The following is a 20,090-nucleotide window of genomic DNA, read 5'->3' as shown; positions in this document are numbered from 1 at the left end:
TATTATTATTTTTAGTTACCATTAAAATTGACCCATGTACCTAACTATCACCGCGTTTAAATTACTGATAGACTTATTAAATCCATGTTCGCACGCCCGCCGTTCTTCTTCTTTTAAATGCTATGGCTCCATCGAAATAATCGATGAATTTGCCAATACCAAGTAAGAATGACTATGTACGGAAGTTTTGTAAAAATGGGACTTCTACCCCTTCTTTATAATATTACAAGGTTACAACCCTATCTGCGTAATATTTATCGAAAGTCAAAGTCAAATAATCGTTTAAGTTTTTTTTTATATTTCTAGCAAAATTTTTACATTTGAAAACGTCATTTTTGAAGCTACTACTCGTTCACTACACTGGCTGACCTCCCTGAGAACAACGAGCAAGAAATTCTAGGGATTGCTCTTTACAAATAAACTTAAATGCTATAGAATACATTTTGAAACATATGTGTGAAATCTAGACTTATGTTGTCTTTCCATACATCTTTATCTAACACGTAGTTTACAATTTTGTAATGATTTTTCAATTAAAATACGTTAAGGGCGCGTTTATACGACACGAATTTCATCGCGCTCACCCCGCGCGGTCGAAGAGCGGAGTCTGCGGTAGCCGCCGCCCAGCATCCGCGTGCACGTGTTCAGAGACCGAACTGTCATGGCAAAACATGCTCTATTTTTTTAGCTGGAAGGCATTAGCTTGTCTTTTGTCTACGCGGTCGTCGAGCGGAGTCCGTTCTTCGACCACGCGGCGGCCGCCACGGACTCCGCTCTTCGACCGCGCGGCGGCCGCCGAGGACTCCACTCTTCGGCCGCGCGAAAACTTTCTCGTGTGTCTGGGCGCTAAGTTTTAAACTGGATGGTAATCTTAATACATGCTCCGGAATCTTATTGTAAAATCGTGTACAGTGCCCCATTAAATAATCTTTTACCTTAGTTTGACAGAATCGCGGTACCGTGAGTTTGCACTTAGTTCTAAGGTTAATATTATGGATATCTTCTTTCTTAACGAAATTGTATTTTTTTACGGGCATACAAAATATTTGAGTAAATGTACTGAGATGCCACAGTCATGATAGCAGTCTCCATAAAGTTTTCTCTGAGAGAAATCTGAGAACCTAAACGGTACACAGAACGAATCGCTCGTTTTTGCAACACAAATATGGTTTGTGTATCTGCCGCTTTACCCTGCATGAGAATCCCGTAGGACATTATACTATGGAAGTAACTAGTCTAGCAGTAGCAACATTGGTAAGTTCACGTATTCTACGGACTGCGTATGCAGCAGAGCTTAATCTGCTGGCCAAGGAAGATATATGTGGAAACTATTGGGTTTACTATCCAAGGTCAATCCCAAGACAGCTTTGGGGCGCATTTATTTCGACACGAATTTCGTGTAATTAGGCGCTTATGAACAAGGTCTATTTTGAAAAAGAAAAAAATCACATTTGGTTTAGTCTGTCGAAGTGCATGCGAGTGAATGTATATAATACACCTTCAGTATTTGTTTGCCTAATGTTTGGCCGGACACAGTGAAACTATACTTAATTTGTACGTCAGCTTCTATATAACCATTCACAAATAAATGAATTATTATTATTATTCATTTGTAAACGAGATTTGATGTTTTGAACTTTCAAATCGTGTTTTCTTAATTCCACAATTTTGAGTTACGACTTTATTCGGTTTTCACGTGCCATAAGAAAAACTGCTGTTGCAGGTTGTACGATCAGTATTCGTTTCAAGTGATTCCTGTGTTGGGACAACTGATAGCGGGACAGTGGAAACCTTACCAGTATTTAGTGGAGAGCATCAGACAATTCCCAAATCAGGTACAAGATTATAAATATTAATATTTTTAATATGATAAATATTTTTAATGCCTTGATTTTGTTAGGATGAATATGGATTATAAACCAATTCTGTTTTCTTTCCAGGAGAAATTCAAGACGATGATTGAAGATGCAGGATTCAGACAAGTAACTTATGAAAATCTGACGTTCGGTGTGTGTGCGATACATTCAGGGTTTAAGATTTGACCAGTCCTTCTTATATATACTTTGAGCTAGTTTTGATTTTGATTTTTGATGATGATTTTGTTTAGAGTGAGTTAGTATAGATACTTAGTGGTGCAATTGATAGTAGAATAAATAAAACAATTGATATATTCAAGGAATTTATTAAGTCCATCAAACTGTGTCGGTCTTTGGAATGCAGATCTGTGCCTAAATTACATTTTCGTTTCATTAATACTACGATATCGTCAAAAGTTTTTTATACAATTTGTGATTTAGTTCGAGTACCAACCTATCCTTCAGCTACCTTGAAATTAATAACGGTCACATACACCTTTTACTCTCACCGACACACTCAATCAAGTTCTAATACATAATTGTGAATATCGTGCGGGCATCCATCGCCAGTCACTCGCCTCGCGCCTGGCAAACCGTGCCTACGCCTAACTTATGTATTGTTTACAGGATGAAGCTCAGTAAGCATGCTTTATATGACTGTTAGGTCTAAACACACTAATGAGCAAAGCTGAAACTGTTTCCGTCGTACATCCGTGGATTCCTAAGTCTAGGCAAACGCAGACATCGAGAAGCAAATAAAGTGTGAGTTAAGGATATCCAAACAAACATTAAACTCTGTACCGAGCGTGCACTCAACATAAGTTATTTGCAAAAATTTTAAAATCATACCCAAAGATCCGTGATCCTGGCATCCAGCGCGGAAGTCCAGTCCGGTGGTCCAGAGTCCGAACCGTAAAGATCCCTGAGAAAGTGTAACGAGCACGCGAGCACGGCAGACCCGCAAATCCTCCGGTCGCCGTGCAGATCCTTCGGTACGATCCAAATATCCGAGATTCCTGTGCGATGAGTGCGCGCGTCCTATCCGTTCCTCGCGATCCGATCCTAATATACGATCCGTTATCCTCCGCGCGATCCTACTGCATCCTGACTCACACCTCCAGCCAAGCACATCCAACGAGCCCAATCCACAGTGGATGAAACAAAAGAAAATACTTTTAGTTATACAGGTAGGGGCATGGTCATTTACTTGCTACTTGTACAGTGACCGTTCGTTCCGTCGGCGAATTGCCATTCGTTTTGAAAAACCTTTCAACAGGCCTCCATTCAAAGCGACAAACGTCGCCTCCACGGTTAGCACTCTTATAGTTAGGCACAATAGACAAATGTTACGTACGGTGTGTCGCTTTGAATGGCGTGCTGTCGCCGTCAGAGCGAAGCGCGCGTACAGTAAACGTCCTTAAGGCTAAGTTTGTTTATGTAAGCACTAAGAGGGCCGCGCCCGCCGCCGCCGCGCCGCCGCCGCCGCGCCGCTGTCGATAAGACATCATCTTCAGTAACCCACATCCAAACATTGCAAAACATCCACCATCAAAATCCACGGGAAAAGGTATTCAGAATGTAGCTATAATGCGAATATCAATAAGTACACTAGCCGATAAAAATACCTGGACAATATCCTCAGTGGCGTCTCCATTCGATCCTTCTCGTTTTCATTAAAAATTAAAGTGAATTAGAATGAACGGACTATCGCATATCGGTTAAAAATCGACATTTAAATTCTGGCTTTCCAAAAGGGACCAGATGTTTTCCAACAGTACCGACGCACGTAAGAGCGGTCGCAGTTACGGAAGCATACTGACCTGCCCCGGGTTAGTAGTTGTGCGAGCGCGAGCGGGAGCGACTGCGGCTGTAGCTGCGGCGCACCGGCGAGTAGGTGGGCGAGCCGCGCCGCCGCGGGGAGTACGACCGCGACCTGGCGACGTCACGACTGGTTAGTCGGTCCTCGCGGCACGACCGCATCGGACGCACACCGAGCCACTCACCTGTCACGATCGCCGCTGTACCGGTCTGCGCCGCCGCCGCCGTAGTCTTCCTTCACGCGGATGTACGACACTTCGCCCTGAACAACGAGAGACGGATCAGTGTTTACTCGCAGCACGGAGCGGCCGGTAGCAGAACGAGAGTCGAGACTCGCCTCGTGGCTCCGGAACCTGGAGTCGTCGAGCTTCTTGACGGCGTACTTCATGTCCTCGTGGCGCAGGAACTCGACGACGCCGGTGCCGTCCTTGAAGGTGTCGGCGAAGCAGACGTCGCCCGCCTCGCGCATGTGGTCCTTGAGGTCCTGCCACGAGCCGGAGGGCGGCAGGCCCGTGACCAGCACGCGGTACTCGGAGCGGCGCGCGGGCGGCCCGCGCGTGTTGTTGCGCGCGCCGAAGCGCTCCCCGCCGCCGCGCCCCCCGCGCGCGCCCCCGCCGCCGCCGCCGCGCGGGAACTCCACGCGCAGCCGGTACCCGTCGTAGTCGTACCCGTCGCGGGCGCGGACCGCGTCGTCGGCGTCTCTGCACGAATTAAATCTGCGGTCAATCTCCTCTCTCCACTGCCGTCTTGTTCCCGTGACTGACGCGGTGTTACTGCTAGGTCCGCTTTAATGTGACACGAAGAAAAAACTTTCGAGCCTGTTTCTCCCCTGATAATAATAGTACGTTTGGAAATATCAGAGATAAAGAGATGTGGATGTGGTGAGGCCAAAAAATTATACTTTTCAAGTGTCGTTCTTTGCAAGGCCAAAAAGCTAGGTACGACCGGATAGTATCAATAGTCTGATACGAGCCCGTCACATATCTTATCATAAATCGGCTATACTTTGTACTTGTAAAATTAGAGTTCTTAGGTTTTCGCGATTGTTACACATAGGAAATGAAACTATTTTTCCGGATTTAAATCGCGTATATTTGTTTTTTCAAACATTTTAATTTCATGTGATAAATCTGTAATAGATTTCTCATAGATGGCGCTACGACTAAAAAGTCGTTGAAAGACCAAGTATAAAGATACGACGCAAGCACATAGAAAAATTCGTGAGGTCCGTTAGTTCGTTCCGTGGCTTAGTTGGTATAGCGTCTGGCACGGTATGCAAGAAGACGTCGGTTCGAATCCGACCGGATCGAAGGAATTTTTTCTGAGTGTTCGATCTTTGTATTAATAATTATAACAAACTAGTGGAGTAATTTCACAAAAAATAATTGAATATCAATTCAATAAAAATTTAATTAATTTAATTTCAAACAAATTTTTTTTTGTTTGAAAAAACAAATATACGCGATTTAAATCCGGAAAAATAGTTTCATTTCCTATATGTAAAATTAGAGTTATTACAAAGTATTGAGTATTGAGAGTTGGGCAAGTGGTAAAAAATGCTAACACTAAAAGTATTCCCTTTCAGTTCATCTATTGTTAAGTCATAATTATCTTGTATGAAGTCATTTAATTTAAAAAAAGTACCATTATAAAAAGCGAAATGTACAACCTTAGTTTAAATGTATAAAAAACGAAATTGTAGATTTTTGTAATTTAGAAAATATAAAAGTTTTCCCAACAAGCAATACTTTTGTCGGAATTTATAACGTCTGATTTGTATAATTATTAATATGGATATTCGTAAAATAATTTGTGCCGCCAAGAGTACATCAAACTTGACACTGGTCCATTTATGGACCATTTTTATTGTAAGCGCATAGAGTTTAATTTAATTCCTAAATGTACAATATATTTTGTAGGAAAACAATGCATAAAGAAAAAACTGTACAATGCTAATCTTAAGCAGTACTTTGTGGCACTGTAGTAGATTGTCAGCCAGCAACAAAATAAAATTTTGTACATTATTTTTGTTTTTACCTCTTAAAAGATACAAGTACTGTTTATATTAGCAAAATACTTCAAAATCATTTAACTCCAATTGAACCTCTACTGATTTCACAATATAACCTTTAGTTAGTGTTAACTTGGTGCACACACAGAACCTAAACCACATCATGCATAGCTAGTGTCTTGGTTAGAGTTATTTCAAAATATGTTATATAATAGGTTTGAAGTTTAAGTTGAATCTTTAATGATCAAACATATCATAAACCTTGGGAGTAAATAGTGATAACTATGATCTCAAAGGGTATAAATGTATTGTATTAATCATTGTTTTTAAAATGTAAATGTAATTTATATGCAAATAAATAACTATCTAAACAAACCTTTTCAGTGCACATACAAAAAAAAAACACATTGTATGTCTTTTTTAAAGTTTAAATTTTGAAAAACTTTTGTTACGGACAGATACATACCAATAATGTTATTAAATAAGTTAGTCTAGAATCTTAACAAATAGACTTTCTTCATGACCAGAAATCTTGTATATTTGCATCAGATATTTGTTTCAGATATTTTAAAATATAGATACATAACTGGCATTGTTTGAAGGGTTTGATTTTTCTTTTGTCCAAAAAATAAGTACATAAATCTGCACTGGTCTGGTAATAAATGTTAATATAAACATTAATGTTGTTAACTTAATTAACTGATTAAATACAGCAAAATAGTAACGCTATTAGGAGTTTTGTTGAAGCTTTTAATGGTTTTTATATCTCAGTAGCTATTAACCCCCAAAATTCGAAATTTCATAGGGGTCCTCTCTCCTTCTTCCCCTATTTCGATGTCAGCTATTCTAAAGTCCTATTGTTAAAAAAAACTCAAATGAAATTACCTTAAAAACATTCAACTTGTTTGATGAGGTCAATAATTACAATATTTATTCAATAAAAGGTATATATTCCATTCAATAGATTCCTTAAACAAGATAATGATTATTCACTTTAACTATGTAATAAGAATCACATTTTATGTAGACACAATTAGTAATTCATATGGAACTGAAAGGCATGTTTTTAACAGAAATATAAAAATATTTATACATGCACAATGAAGAATATGCATGTATTAATGCTGCATACTTACAAAGCTGTTTGTTAAACAAGTTGTCATTAAGTGGCTTATCCTTGCCAAATCCTGTTGTTCTGTTGTTTTATCTTTAATAACAATTATAATATGTATCCTTCAATAATTGGTGAAAGTCATATACAAAAGAAAACTGAATATGACTTCAACAAAGATATTATCTTCATAGATTATTTCTCTAAGACATAACGTTCATTGACCATTTGTCATCCATTATCAAACAAAACACACTACAGCTTAAATAAAATGATTATACCTACTGCTTACACAAAACTTATCATGTTTGAAACTCAGTCCTGAATCCAATCGGTATTTATGGAGTTCTTATGTTTTTGCTATTGTTACGTAGGATATGAAACCATATTTCTGGATTTAAATAGTGCATTTGTTTTTTTCAATACAAACCAACGTTTGCGTTAATATTAAACAAAACTGGTAGAGGACTTTACCACCTCAGTTAATCGTGACCATCGGACCTGTAAAAGGCCGAAACTTTGGCCGAATATTATTATATTTATAGAAACTCATCAAGAGTTTATAAACTAAAAGAAAACCAAGACATTGTTAATTAAGATGATAATGGTTGTCAATACATAAGTGGAAAACAAGCAAAGTGTGTTTGTGTGGGTGTATTCAAGTTATATAGGTATAACTAAATCGGAAAATATGCTTTCCAATACAGCGTAAATTAGTCACCCCAATAACAGTCACGCACTGAGGAGCATTCCACACACCCTAAATACACGCTAAGTTACATTACATATGATATTTTGAAGCAAGCGCGTACTGGAATAATTATATCACTACTATAATGTATTACCTACCTTCTACATTAAAATATATGGGACACATTTTATCTTTTCAATAACTTGTAACAGCGCAACAGGACGTGATAAGCCATATAACCACACGTTAATTATTAAATAGGTCGTCGTAAATGCGTCTCATTTATAAACATGCATAGTCATTTAAAAGCGGTAGAACGCCTGTGTCTAGCATTAGCGGAAAAGAATGTCCATGACATCAAAAGGATTTAGGAAATAACTAAACCAGGTTAAAAATATTGTCATACCTTGGATCCTCAAATTCGACAAAGGCAAACGGAGGTCCTTTCCTGTTTTTCAAATCGACGAAAGTAACTTTGCCGAATTTGTAAAAGAGGTCTTGAATGTCCTTTGTCCTTATGTCTGGTGGCAAGTTTCCGACGTATATTCTGCACTCATTCCTGTTGCTGCTGCTTCCGCCCGACATTATGTTCAACTTAATACACTATAACTACTACCTTCCCTACAAACGTTTTACTAAATTAATTGACCGCGTCTGTGTAGCAGCGTACGCGAAGATCATTCACAAAATAAAGATGGCGTATTACCCGACAGACAAGACAACTTGACTGAAGCAACTAGCGGAAATGGAAATGGTGATGTTTTTTGTACTGACGTCAAAATACTATTATCTTTGTTTGTCATTCGGAAAAAGACAAGGCTAGCAGATTACCTTCTCCTTGCCTTAGTGTTGCCAGTATATTAATTTCGTCCAGTAAAAGGTCGATTGATAACCTCGATCGGTGTGTTTTTATTTTCGTTTAACACATTTTTTTACACTAATGGCTGCTAATTATTTGCTAGACGGATATGTCGGGCGGAGAACGGGAATGGAGAGCTTAAGGATTAACTGCACACTTTAGGGCCGTGCCCGGGACGTGGACGGGCCGTGCTCTCTCGTTCACATTTGTCCGCGTCCCAGCCGGCGCCGGGACGGGCTAAGAGTTCATACAAACTAACAAGGCCCGTCCACGTCCCGGGCACGGCCCTGATATGTGTGGCCCTTTAGAGGATGGAAAAATAAAGGATGGACAGCCATCATGTGTTCAAATAATAGGTCGATCGTAACTAGTACAGGTACTAGTACCTGTTAGCAGAGAACAAATAAGCAACGAGAATGGACACTCCATCCCTCCCTAGCTTTAATACCCGCACCACACCCCGCACTTCACGGTCACGTTGACGAACGGCAACAAGGCTGTCGGCGAGTAGCTTTTTCGCGCTAAGACGGTTTTCATTATTTGAATATAGTTTTCCTTTATTCATTACGAAACTTGTACCTTAATATATAACATCATTTTACGTTACTATTTATGATAGTTGTGAATTGTGCTGTGTACGGCTGTTTATCATCAACGAAACGGGATAACGAGAGGAGTTTCGTTTTCCGAAATATGAAAAATAAACAAATAAAATAACTTGTCTGAAACTCATTCAGTTATTGTTTTCTTCATTTATTTAGTGCAGAGTAATACGTAATACAGATTTATTATATCAATATAATGAGGCGCCATAACTTCGTGAGCTAGTACACAAGGATTCTCGAATTATCAATTTGCATTGCCGACAAATATTAAGTAGTGAATATACCTAATTATTAACAAGGTAATGATAAACTAGACACGCAATTTCAAATATCTTGGTTACCTTATATAAAAGTACGTTCTGTCCAAAATATAATACTTTAAGTGCTTATAATATATATTTTTTTTAATCTTCAATATTACTCTAGTTAGTGAATAAATGAAAAACATTATATCGATATAAATACCTAATGAACATGTGTAATTTTAAGATTCTATTAAAAGAAATTTCCGTTAGAATTTTCGCTATGTTGCCGCTCCGACCACGTAACGTAATAAGTACGAGATAGTGATGGGTAACCCCCACTTCACGCACTCATTTTCACGTGTGCAGATAGCGCCTCGCAATATGTAGTAGTAGTAAGGAACTAACTTTCGACTGTTGTATGTAGTGTCCGGGGTGTGCTGTTAAATAAAAGTGTCAAAACGTATGATACACTCCCGAACATAAGTCGAGCCACCTTGAATTTTCAGAATTATAATATGACCTTTTCTACAATATTTCGACTCATCCGAAGAACAGAGTCCGATGTGATTATATAGCGAAAAGAGAATAAGTACGTTACAGAATAATTTCATTATTCAAACTTAAGGCCTACGTAAAGGTGTTTTGAGAATTTATACATATATCTTGTTTCGTTTCGGAAATTATAAAATTGAACAATAGTCGATCTGACATTCACAGCGAAGAAGAACGAACGAAATGTACTATGTCCTGAGAATAAGTAGCCTTGCACAAAGACCTTTGTTCTACTGATGTGTCGATTTGATTGGTCATAAACTACTATTTTGTAATAATTGGTATATTAAACGTCTCAGCTAAACGTAGCTTCCATAAGTCCTTGTCTCAAATTAAAATTTCAAAGAATTTATAAAACCGGGGAAGACTGTTTCTTTAATGATATCAAATATTTTTGTGTTCTGCCCTTTAATTGATTGTTGTAAATTATTCTTTTTGACTCATAATAATTTTATATACTTGTGTACAGGGGGCCTACCACAACCTCTTAAAACAATATTACTTTAACCTTACATTGACTTTTCGTACCATGACGCTTAAGAATAAAAATGAAAGATGGCTCTGTTTATGTGTCTGGAAGTAGGTATATAATTATGAATGTGTCGGGTGCAACGCAACCTGTGTCCTCTAAAAGTCTTTCAATCATATTTTCATACATGTCCAGTGTTTACACATTTGTCGCGTCCAAAATTAATTAATAACAACAATAAAAACAATACGTTTTTAAAAATGTTGTCCAAACATCAAAACATTATGACTTATTACTAATTAATAAATAGATTCTAGTTTACTCTTTCTGTCACAAGTACACTATGTCCATGTCCAACTGTAGTAAAAATATCTGTTTGTAAACATATTACTCAGAATGAATATTTCATAAATATTCCTTATATCTAAAAACGTTGTATAAATATACAAAACATTAAATTATACTCATTCCCTCAGATTACAATTATTTTGTTATCTGAGCTCATTCCATTTTAATGTAACATTGCCAAAAAACAATTAAGTCTCACATGTTTAATACCATGCATTGCCAGCAACTTGAACGAAATGTTTATTTGTTGTACTGTCGACTTGTCGAGTGACAAGTTTGAAGAATGGTTTATTACAATAAAAGTATAAATACCAGAAATTAAAACTAGGATTAAATTATGAATGTAATGTGTACTAATGTGCTGGCAAGCCTATCCTGTGTAAGAGCACGTCAAGCTTGATACCTAAGACTTAAATTCAACTCTATGCCACTTAAAATAAGCACGATCCAAAGCACAAAGTGTCAAGCTTGATGTGCTCTTGACTGTACTGTTGGGTAATTTTCCGAAATATTTAACATAGTGGAAAAACTGAAATATTTGAGAAATTGGAAAAATATAATTCGATTATTAAGTTCTACGTTTAGAAATATCTTTTGAAGTGTTATTTAGCTGTATCATAAAATAAAATTGTACAGCTAAAACAAGTTAGAGAAAAACGAGTTTTAAAATGTTTGTACGACTGCGAATAAAAAAAATCTTTTGAGTGACTCCACCGTTGTCGTACAGTAACTTCTACTTTTGACAGGTATCAACTGTCAAATGTGGAAAAATACTCGGAAAAAAATATATTTTTTCTTAAAATTGTGAATTTTTCGAAATGGAGATTTTTCTTAGACCCAACACTAGTCCTGTCGCACTTACGCCTACAAAATTACAACTAAGGGTCATATTCCAGAACTCTAATCAAGGCTCAAGTCAGGACTTGAGCAGACTTGAGTATGATTTCAAACACTGGAAATACGACCCCAATGGCAAGGACTTGAGTATGATTTTCAGTGCTCACTGCAATACTCAAGTCCTGATCTGAGTATGGTTTCAAACACTGGAAATACGACTCTAATGGCTGGGACTTGAGTATGATTTCGAGTGCTTTAAACCATACTCAAATCCTGACTTGAGCAGACTTGAGTATGATTTCAAGCACTGGAAATACGACCCTAATGGCAAGGACTTGAGTATGATTTCTAGTGCTTTGAATCATACTCAAGTCCTGACATGAGCATTGTGTATAGTTCTGGAATACGACCCTAAAAGTCATTAACCTGCATTGCAGTTCGCCGTGTAATGCAGGATTATTATTTTTTTTTAATTTTATTTAGTCGCAATTTTTTTATTTTTAGTCGCAGCGCGTACAAGCCATCCTGTAATCCTGCAAGGTTCCATACGTGGGCCATACACAGGATAATGTGTAAGCAGTGAGCAGTGTTATGTGGTGAGCAGTCTCCTAATCTGCGCGACGGACTGCCATGCAGACTTTTCTGAACTAACTTCAGTGTTGCCCATTTATGGGGAATTCCCCAAATGCAGGGAATTTCAACTCAACAACTCGTTTAGGGATTTTGTGGGGATTAGGTTATGTGGGGAAAATGCCCTCGAATTCTAGCATTTTATCGCATTTTTGTTACCTTGATGATCATTGCCATAAACATTATTTATTTGTTTGTTTATGAACGATATTGATATTTTTTTCAAAATCGCACTTTATGCCCGAAATGACCTTTGCTCTCTCTATAAATTTATAACTTTGATTTTTAGGTATTTTGAATAATTTGCATTGGCAACGTTGCAAATCGGAGGGAAGAATCGGACGTATATTTCATCTCCCCGCAAAAGTATAGAGAGCACGCCTTCCGACAATCGGACCGGTAATAAAATCGATGCTATTTCCGACTCGGACGTCAGATCCGATTATCGGATCGGACGTGTATTGAGTGTCCATACAAATATACGTCTTCCGATAGTCGGATCAGACTATCGGATCCGACTATCGGATGGAAAAATCGGACGTGTATCCGCACTAGTGCGCCAATCACTGTACTATAAATCTGGCTCTCGAAATTAATAATAAATAAAAAAATAAGGCTTTATTGATAACTGTTTTCACAATTTCGAAGAAAAAAGATAATGGCTAAATTAAAAATAAAATTATGACTTGCAGAATATTTAACCCCAAAAGTCAATAATTTATTTTTCGAATAATTTTAAATTTAGAACGCCCTCTGCCGCCACAGAGAAGAAATCTCCGCTGAAAGAAGCCTGTGAAAGAATCCTCTAGAAAGTAGGCATAGAAATCTCCGGTAACAAAATCTTTACGTGAGAATTTCTTCTTATTCCGAAGTAAAAGTGAGTATTTATTTATTTTTATTTATGTACAACTGTTCCTTGTTTGCAGCTATGAATGATTTGTGAAGTTGTTGTAAATTTCGTGTTCTTCACAAAATGGTGTGCCGGACTCGCGCTCGACAATTAGTTGAACTTAATTCGCAAAAATGTATAACAAACAGCGGTTATTGATTAAACTTTCTCGTATCTATGGGAATAATCTGCATTGGGTGCACCGTGGACAATTGGTTTATCAGTTAGGCGGCCCTTGCGGGTCTGGCAATAGGCTGCAGGCGGTAGTTTTCGCGTATTTCCTTTGATGACGGGACTTACCGCCAGTGCCTCTGTGAGGATAAGCACTAAGTTGCCGTCACAGCCAGAGCAGGAGGTCAGGTACTGTAGTTCAATAGTCCGTAGGTATATCTCGTTAATGATTTCGCATTGCGTTTATAAGGGTGATGCAGCAGTTTCCTCGGGGTGGAATTTCATAAAGGGCGCGCTAAAGACCCGGGTTTCGCGACCTTTAATGGAAGCTATTTATAGCTATTCAGGAGCATAATCAAATGAATGCCTCCCGATAGCGCGATGCGGATAATTCGCTGTAAAGCTCGTGATAAGTCTGGCCCGGTGATAACCTTTAGTGCCACGCATAGGTTTGTAACCACTTCTAGCGCTAGCGATGTTAGTTATATCTAATCATTTGTCGCTGGCACTTGAGCTAGAAGTTATTTAATTTGCCCTCCAAAGGCATCTTAATAACATTCGTGTATTGTTTCGACAGAAACACAAACGACAAGATGTGCGACCGCAAGGCGGTGATCAAGAACGCTGACATGAGCGAGGAGATGCAGCAGGACGCAGTCGACTGCGCCACTCAGGCTCTCGAAAAATTCAACATTGAAAAGGTAGGCGTTTTTCTATCTGGCCCTTGTCCCTTCCTTATCAGTTTAATATACACCCTTTGGCTAACCTTGGATATGCGACCTTCAAATGTGTGCAACAAAGATTGCATGTGCAATAATAGTTAACATTTACATAATTCATGTTTGTGCACAAATGCTTATGGTTAAATGCGAGTTGAGCAAATGTGTGAGCTGCATTTTGATTTCATACAATCGAGTTCATGGTCACTTTGAAAAGTTTGACATTGGTTTTGTTTTTTCCAGGACATCGCTGCGTTTATCAAGAAGGAGTTTGACAAGAAGTACAACCCGACGTGGCACTGCATTGTGGGCCGCAACTTCGGTTCCTACGTGACGCACGAGACGCGCCACTTCATCTACTTCTACCTCGGCCAGGTCGCCATCCTCCTGTTCAAGAGCGGCTAGGCGCTACATACCTCTCGCTCTAAATTTTGTGTTGTTAGCTGCGGCAGTATTATCGGGTTTACAGTCTCGTCCGCCTCCAGAGCTCTCTGAAGCCGGCCGCGCGCCGTCGCCGCAGCGGGCCCTGCCAGGGGCAGCGCCTGCTGCGGGGGCAGCGACGCGGCGGGGGCGGCATTCCAGGTGTATTTATGGCGTGAGTGAGTGTGTGCGTGAATGCGACAGGCAGCTCTGGCACGAGCCTCTTCACCCGTTTGATTAGAGATGCTGGACATTTCCGCGTCGCCCTTCACTTCTTAGTACCCGGCGCACTCGATGTATGTTTGTACTGTGTTAGCTATACTTTAAGGTTCGATATGACTTGGTAACATTCACTTCTAGTGTATTTATATTAAAGAAAATTTTAGTTAATATTCCTAGACTTTATTACCTAGCATAGCGTAAAAGTCATATGTTAGTACCTAACAAAATTTATTGTTTAATTTTCTTTGTTGATACATTCACTGGAGATATTTTCAATACTTCTATTATTAAACTTTCTTACAAACCGTATTCCCTTTTGTTTTCATGAGGTACTTTGAGAGACATGCCTGCTGCAACAAACCTGTGGGCACCTATTACCTGCTCTTGCCACTTGGCTGCCATGCCTATTATCCTTAATAGTAATAGTCTATATATGTTGAGGAAGAACAATAATGCAGGTATCAGTAAGACTTGCTTCAAGATTGTTCTATAAGTAGAAATTCTAAATTCAATGACCGATTTTACGTTTTGGTACACATTTACCGTTTTGTCCACCAGGATCCCCTAGCCAGTCTCCCAGGAGATCCTTGTGAACTGGCTGCGGACCTGTGCTGCACCTGGGTTCACCTGAGTGAAGCACGGGGTACTAACACGCCTGTCCATAACAATTGCAGTGCCACTCAGAGGTTTAAATCGCAAACATGCCACTGCGCCCGTCACCCTGAGATATAAGTTGACAAGTCCCATGTACCTGTAATTTCACCAGCACCCTTACTCTTCTAAGCCGGAACGCAGTAATGCTAACATTACTGCTTGGCGGCAGAAATAGGTAAGGTGGCAGTACTCTCTGGTCGAACTCTTTCACAAGCTCTCTCCACTGGTGCTTTGAATTATTGATTTTAATAGGGAACTTGGGGACTAGTCAATATATGACCTACTCTCAAAACGACTTATTCTTGAGAAAATTACTGTTCGGGGAATGACCTAATAAACGATTTTCGGAATTTTTTAAGGAGTAAGTAAACTAAGAATTAAAAAACAAGCTTCTTAGATAAAATCTTAATTCAATGTCTTCTTTATTTCTTTCAAAATTACTACACAGAGAGTGACCATTTTCGTTACTTTTTAACCGACTTAACAGGAGGTGGTTCTGTACCATTAGACAGTCCCATTGATGGTACAGAGGCATTTTTTTTTTGCCATTGTCCCAATAACGGTACTGTGGAATTTTTGTTTTTGCCCTCAATCCATTGAATGTACTACGGCAAAACATGTTTTCCCTAATCGACTGCTCTTTTCGTGTGTATGTTATTGTATGTATACCTAACTAGCATTTGTGAACCGATTTTGACGATTCTTTTTTGTTGGGAAGAGTACCTCGGTAAAGGTCCCATTTAAACTAGGGGTTGAATTCGTTTTCGCGCACTTTCCGGTAACCGATTTCAATAAAACTTGGCAAATAAATGTAATTCCACGAACTTTTGAGGTCATCTATATGTATCTATACATGTGGAACCCCCTTTTCCGACCATTGCTTATCACATTATACGTACATTGAAGTGCTGTTGAAATTGAAATAGGTGTTCGATATTTTATATAATAAAATTTTGAATAATATGGTGCACTAATTAGCTACACTACTAAAAAAGAAGGCATTTGGCAAACAGGGCCCTGATATTAATTCAAATCGGAGTCGATCCGATCCGGCAGCCCATCCGCAATTTTACACGCTTCGACTCTGAAAAGACGCACTTTTCGATCGGGAGAGGCAATCAAAATCGAGCTGCAGGTCTTTTTAAGAATGAGTCATTCTACGAACAGGGTGTTTTAAGAATAAGTCATTCTACTAACAGGCCATTATAAGAATACGTCATTCTACAAACAGGCCGATTTAAGAATAGGTCATTTGGCGAATAGGACACTTTTTCAAGAGTATGCCGTTTTGCGAATAGGTCCTATGCATAGATATTGGAGAATACCTATGGTCCTATGTCGACTAATCCTTCAAGACGCGTGTACCAAATTTCCAACCTAATAAGTTTACTTTGAGATCCCAGCGATAAACGCCATTCGCAGACAATTCCCCATTTACGAAGTAAAAGGTTGCTACTACCATTTTACTAATAACGCGTGGAAGAAAGCGTGCAAATTAGGCCTTACAAAATCGAAAGGAAAGGAAAGGATTGGGGCATTGTGTGCTGCCTGACCACTTGCGCCAAAATCTTATTTGGCGAATGCATGGGCGTATATAAAATGTAAAATGCCAGGAAATAAAGAAATGAAAACATTTAAGACTTACATGATAAAGCTTTGGTTTAAAAACAAAATTATCACAAAGATCTGAACTACATAGAACTACTGGACGGGACGGGAATAAACGGTTTATTTCATCAAACTACACAAGCATCGATTGTTATTTTATCACTACTGCTCATAGAAAAGAAATTGCTACAGGCTGGCACAATATTATACAGGTGTAATCGTTAAGAGTGTGTCCAGGCGATTAAACCGTAAATATAAGAGATATAAAAACCTTAAGGGCGCGTTCAAATTAGCCGCTGTTAGCCGCGCTGCAGCAGTGCTGCAGCCGCGCGGCGGCCGCGCGACCATCGCGCGATTCTCACTTTTCATACAATTTCTAGAAGCGCTGAACCGCGCGGTGGCCGCGCGACAGTCGCGCTGCTGCAGCGCTTCTAGAAATTGTATGAAAAGTGAGAATCGCGCGATGGTCGCGCGGCCGCCGCGCGGCTGCAGCGCTGCTGCAGCGCGGCTAACAGCGGCTAATTTGAACGCGCCTTTAAACTGCTATCGACAATTCGTTACCTACTGATGAGTAAAACATCAATAACTTTTTATAAATACAACTATAAATAACCAAAATTGTAACGTCATACGCTCCCATACATTGAATATGACATTCTTCGTAGAGAGGCTTTAGTTTCCCTACTTTATGAGGTCTAGTATTTTAAACGTTATTGTATGATTTTAAATTCATTATTTGTTGTTACCCTAACCACATGTCATGATTACTTATCAACCAGTAATGATTTTCAAGTATTATTATTATATAGATTGATTGATTATCACCACTTCAAATAATTACATACCCATTAGCGTCCAATGTCTATCGAAGTTTATAATATTTTGAAATGGCTGCAAAACAACATGCGAGTACAACTAAGAAAAACATGCTTTTAAAAGTTATTCAAAAAATTTATAGCGTTTTTTTTAATTCCCGTCAAAAGTACTTGAGCTCTAACTTCAGTAGTTTCACGGGTAATGGTAATCAATTGACTAAAAATGCGTAGTTTTTGTATTGTAAATGCCACAGTTCGAACATGGTTTGAACATTACATTCAACGTTACATAAAATGGATCTTGCATTCGTAACGGACATAGCAAATTAAATGTCCGTTATGAATGCAGAATTTATAATTCTAAACTATTGGAAGAGGCATAATTTTTTTTAATATAGGCTATAATTTTGGGACATCCTACATCATGTTGTATAAGAGTTGCTTTATTGAAACCCCAATAATAGTGTACTACACGCTGCGCTGTATCATTCAAAACTACCGAGTGACACTTAGCACATTTTTGTGTTGAGCAACAAATAAATTATTAGCCAAGGTACTGTATAGAAAAGAATAACAAAAGGCTGAATTGGGATAACTTTATAAGAAGTTGTCAGTTTGATCCTTGTTTCAACCAACTATGCATATAAGTAGGTATATGTACTAGTCAATTTGTGGTCGTGTTTCAACTTATGAAGTCATATTTCCAATTTATATAAATTTATGCAAAATTGCTTTGATTGCCTCGTGAATTCACACCACCCTTAAAATGAGTTGATTTTTCTTTGCTTTTTTAAATGATTTATTAAATCGTTAAAAGACATATTTTAAATCTCATTTATGGTACAGTATGGTGTCGCATCCGATCGGCTGGTCCGGAAATCTTTGGGGGAGGCCTATGTTCAGCACTGGACGTCTTCCGGCTGATATGATGAAGATGATGATGACGGTGTAACGGGCCGGTCTCACAATCTTAATTAACTCAATATAACATCGTTAATTGAATTACAGAGCCTTCTTTAGTGTCACCAGTTCGGTTCTAAACAGGGTATCGAAAAAAACAACAGGGTACTGATAATACTGTTAGTTGGGAATGGGGGCCTATACCAATTATAGTGTACCACACGCTGTACCATTAAAAACTATCAAATGCAGACTTTGTAAGCTGGGACTAGAGACCCAAATTTAGTTTCATAGTGCCTAGATATTTCACACTTATACTGCAAAGGGTTTGACCATAGACTAGGTACTGTAGTCTAGCCTCTACTCTATGAGTAGAATCACTGGCTGAATGAATAGTTTTGTAATTACAATGTGTTATAAAAAAGGAAGTAAGAAAAGAATAGAGCATCTTGAGAGAACGAAATGTAACCGAGCGCTGAATATATGTAAAAAAGTACAATAAACAATGTTTTGAAGATTATTCCAGTTTAAATTCATAAAAGTACCTCTGGCAACGTAATCCCGAGCTACGTCCCAGTTACAGTACCTACGTACGACTAGAACCTAGTCTACGTTTGGACAACATGGGTATAGCTTGCCCCCCATAAGAGAGACGTGTGACAAGCTATCAGTCAGACGAGCAACTGCCTCAGTGGCCGAACGGTTACCATGCCGGACTGCCACGCAGAGGTCCCAGGTTCGATTCCCGGGCCGGGCGAAATATTTGTATGACCTACACTTATTTCTCTCGTGAGTTTGGGTGTAATTTGTGGTTGTCTATGTGTGTGTCCATGGCACCCGCGACACAGGGTTTCCCTAGTGCGGGGCTATGTTGAGTGTGTGCGTTATGTGCGAATGTATATAGGTTTTGCAATTTTTGGCGCACCACTGCGTAAAATCAATTCCATGAAGACAAATTAAGTAATGTATTTACTCGGCCTTGTCTGCAATATAGCGTTTTTATACGTTCATAAAGCACACGCAGCTTGTGCTGTTCGTAATAGGTGTAATATGTTAATTGCAGCGGATCCTTTGGAGCGCTAAATGCCGCCGTATTGAATTAATTAAGATATTATATTAAGATATTAGCACGTATATAAATACCTATCCTTTGTTCTTTGTATTCATGTCATAGTGTTCAATTTCTAAAACATGATTGATTATAATAGTGGCGTGGAATTCCCTGTCTGCAGATTTGGTCTGAACGCTATAACTTGGGCCTTTCCGGCAAAAGTAGATAGGCATTACACATTATAGGTGTGCAATTGTTTATGCTCCTTCGTCAACGTCATCGTCAAGTGCACTTGCAATAAGCATTATATATATGTATTTGTGTTACCAAGTGACAGGACGAACGAGTCATGCGCCTGGTGGTAAGCGACACGCCTGTCCATAACAGTTGTAGTACCTCTAAGAGTTTTAAATCGCAAATATCTGAGGGCCACTGCCACTCCGCCCGTTATCCTGAGAGGTAAGTTGCGGTCCCATGTGCATGGAATTGCACCAGCACTCTTATAGGTGCACTTCAAAACCGGAACGCAGTAATGCTCATATTACTGCTTGGCTGCAGAGATAGGTAAGGTGGCAGTACTTCCCTGGACGCACTATTTCACAAGGAGCT

The 20,090-nt window shown here is 38.9% G+C and overlaps 3 protein-coding genes across 6 annotated transcripts in view; 2 read left to right on the top strand and 1 right to left on the bottom strand.

The window, feature by feature from the left end:
* The window catches only part of LOC113240654 (2-methoxy-6-polyprenyl-1,4-benzoquinol methylase, mitochondrial), a 9,434-nt gene extending 7,260 nt beyond the window's left edge, over positions 1-2,174 (top strand). For both annotated transcript variants that reach the window (XM_026478011.1, XM_026478009.1), the window contains 2 exons: positions 1,724-1,835; positions 1,941-2,174. In XM_026478011.1, coding sequence (XP_026333796.1) covers positions 1,724-1,835; positions 1,941-1,963 — 135 coding nt within the window. In that variant the 3' untranslated portion in view covers positions 1,964-2,174. The remainder of the gene's footprint in view (positions 1-1,723; positions 1,836-1,940) is intronic.
* A 159-nt stretch (positions 2,175-2,333) lies between these two features.
* Positions 2,334-8,184, bottom strand: LOC113240655 (serine/arginine-rich splicing factor 1B). Of its 2 annotated transcripts, XM_026478013.1 has the most exons (5): positions 7,894-8,184; positions 4,012-4,375; positions 3,860-3,936; positions 3,677-3,789; positions 2,334-3,346 (listed from the first exon to the last, which is right to left on the bottom strand). In XM_026478013.1, the coding sequence occupies exons 1-4, from the start codon at positions 8,070-8,072 to the stop codon at positions 3,687-3,689; spliced, it is 723 nt and encodes a 240-aa protein (XP_026333798.1). In that variant the 5' UTR covers positions 8,073-8,184; the 3' UTR covers positions 2,334-3,346; positions 3,677-3,686. The 2 variants fall into 2 exon arrangements, with proteins under 2 accessions (XP_026333798.1, XP_026333797.1); XM_026478012.1 differs by having other exon boundaries at positions 2,334-3,789.
* A 4,576-nt stretch (positions 8,185-12,760) lies between these two features.
* On the top strand, positions 12,761-14,453 carry LOC113240684 (dynein light chain 2, cytoplasmic). 2 transcript variants are annotated; one of them, XM_026478064.1, is made up of 3 exons: positions 12,761-12,909; positions 13,670-13,793; positions 14,055-14,453. In XM_026478064.1, the coding sequence occupies exons 2-3, from the start codon at positions 13,686-13,688 to the stop codon at positions 14,214-14,216; spliced, it is 270 nt and encodes an 89-aa protein (XP_026333849.1). In that variant the 5' UTR covers positions 12,761-12,909; positions 13,670-13,685; the 3' UTR covers positions 14,217-14,453. The 2 variants fall into 2 exon arrangements, with proteins under 2 accessions (XP_026333849.1, XP_026333848.1); XM_026478063.1 differs by lacking the exon at positions 12,761-12,909 and adding an exon at positions 13,145-13,281.
* Positions 14,454-20,090: the final 5,637 nt, after the last annotated feature.

The sequence above is a fragment of the Hyposmocoma kahamanoa genome, unplaced genomic scaffold (genome assembly GCF_003589595.1).
Source record: "Hyposmocoma kahamanoa isolate Upper Pololo Valley unplaced genomic scaffold, ASM358959v1 160, whole genome shotgun sequence".
NCBI lineage: Eukaryota > Metazoa > Arthropoda > Insecta > Lepidoptera > Cosmopterigidae > Hyposmocoma > Hyposmocoma kahamanoa.
Note: the sequence above shows the minus strand (reverse complement) of the source record. Positions and strands in the feature narration are given on the sequence as shown.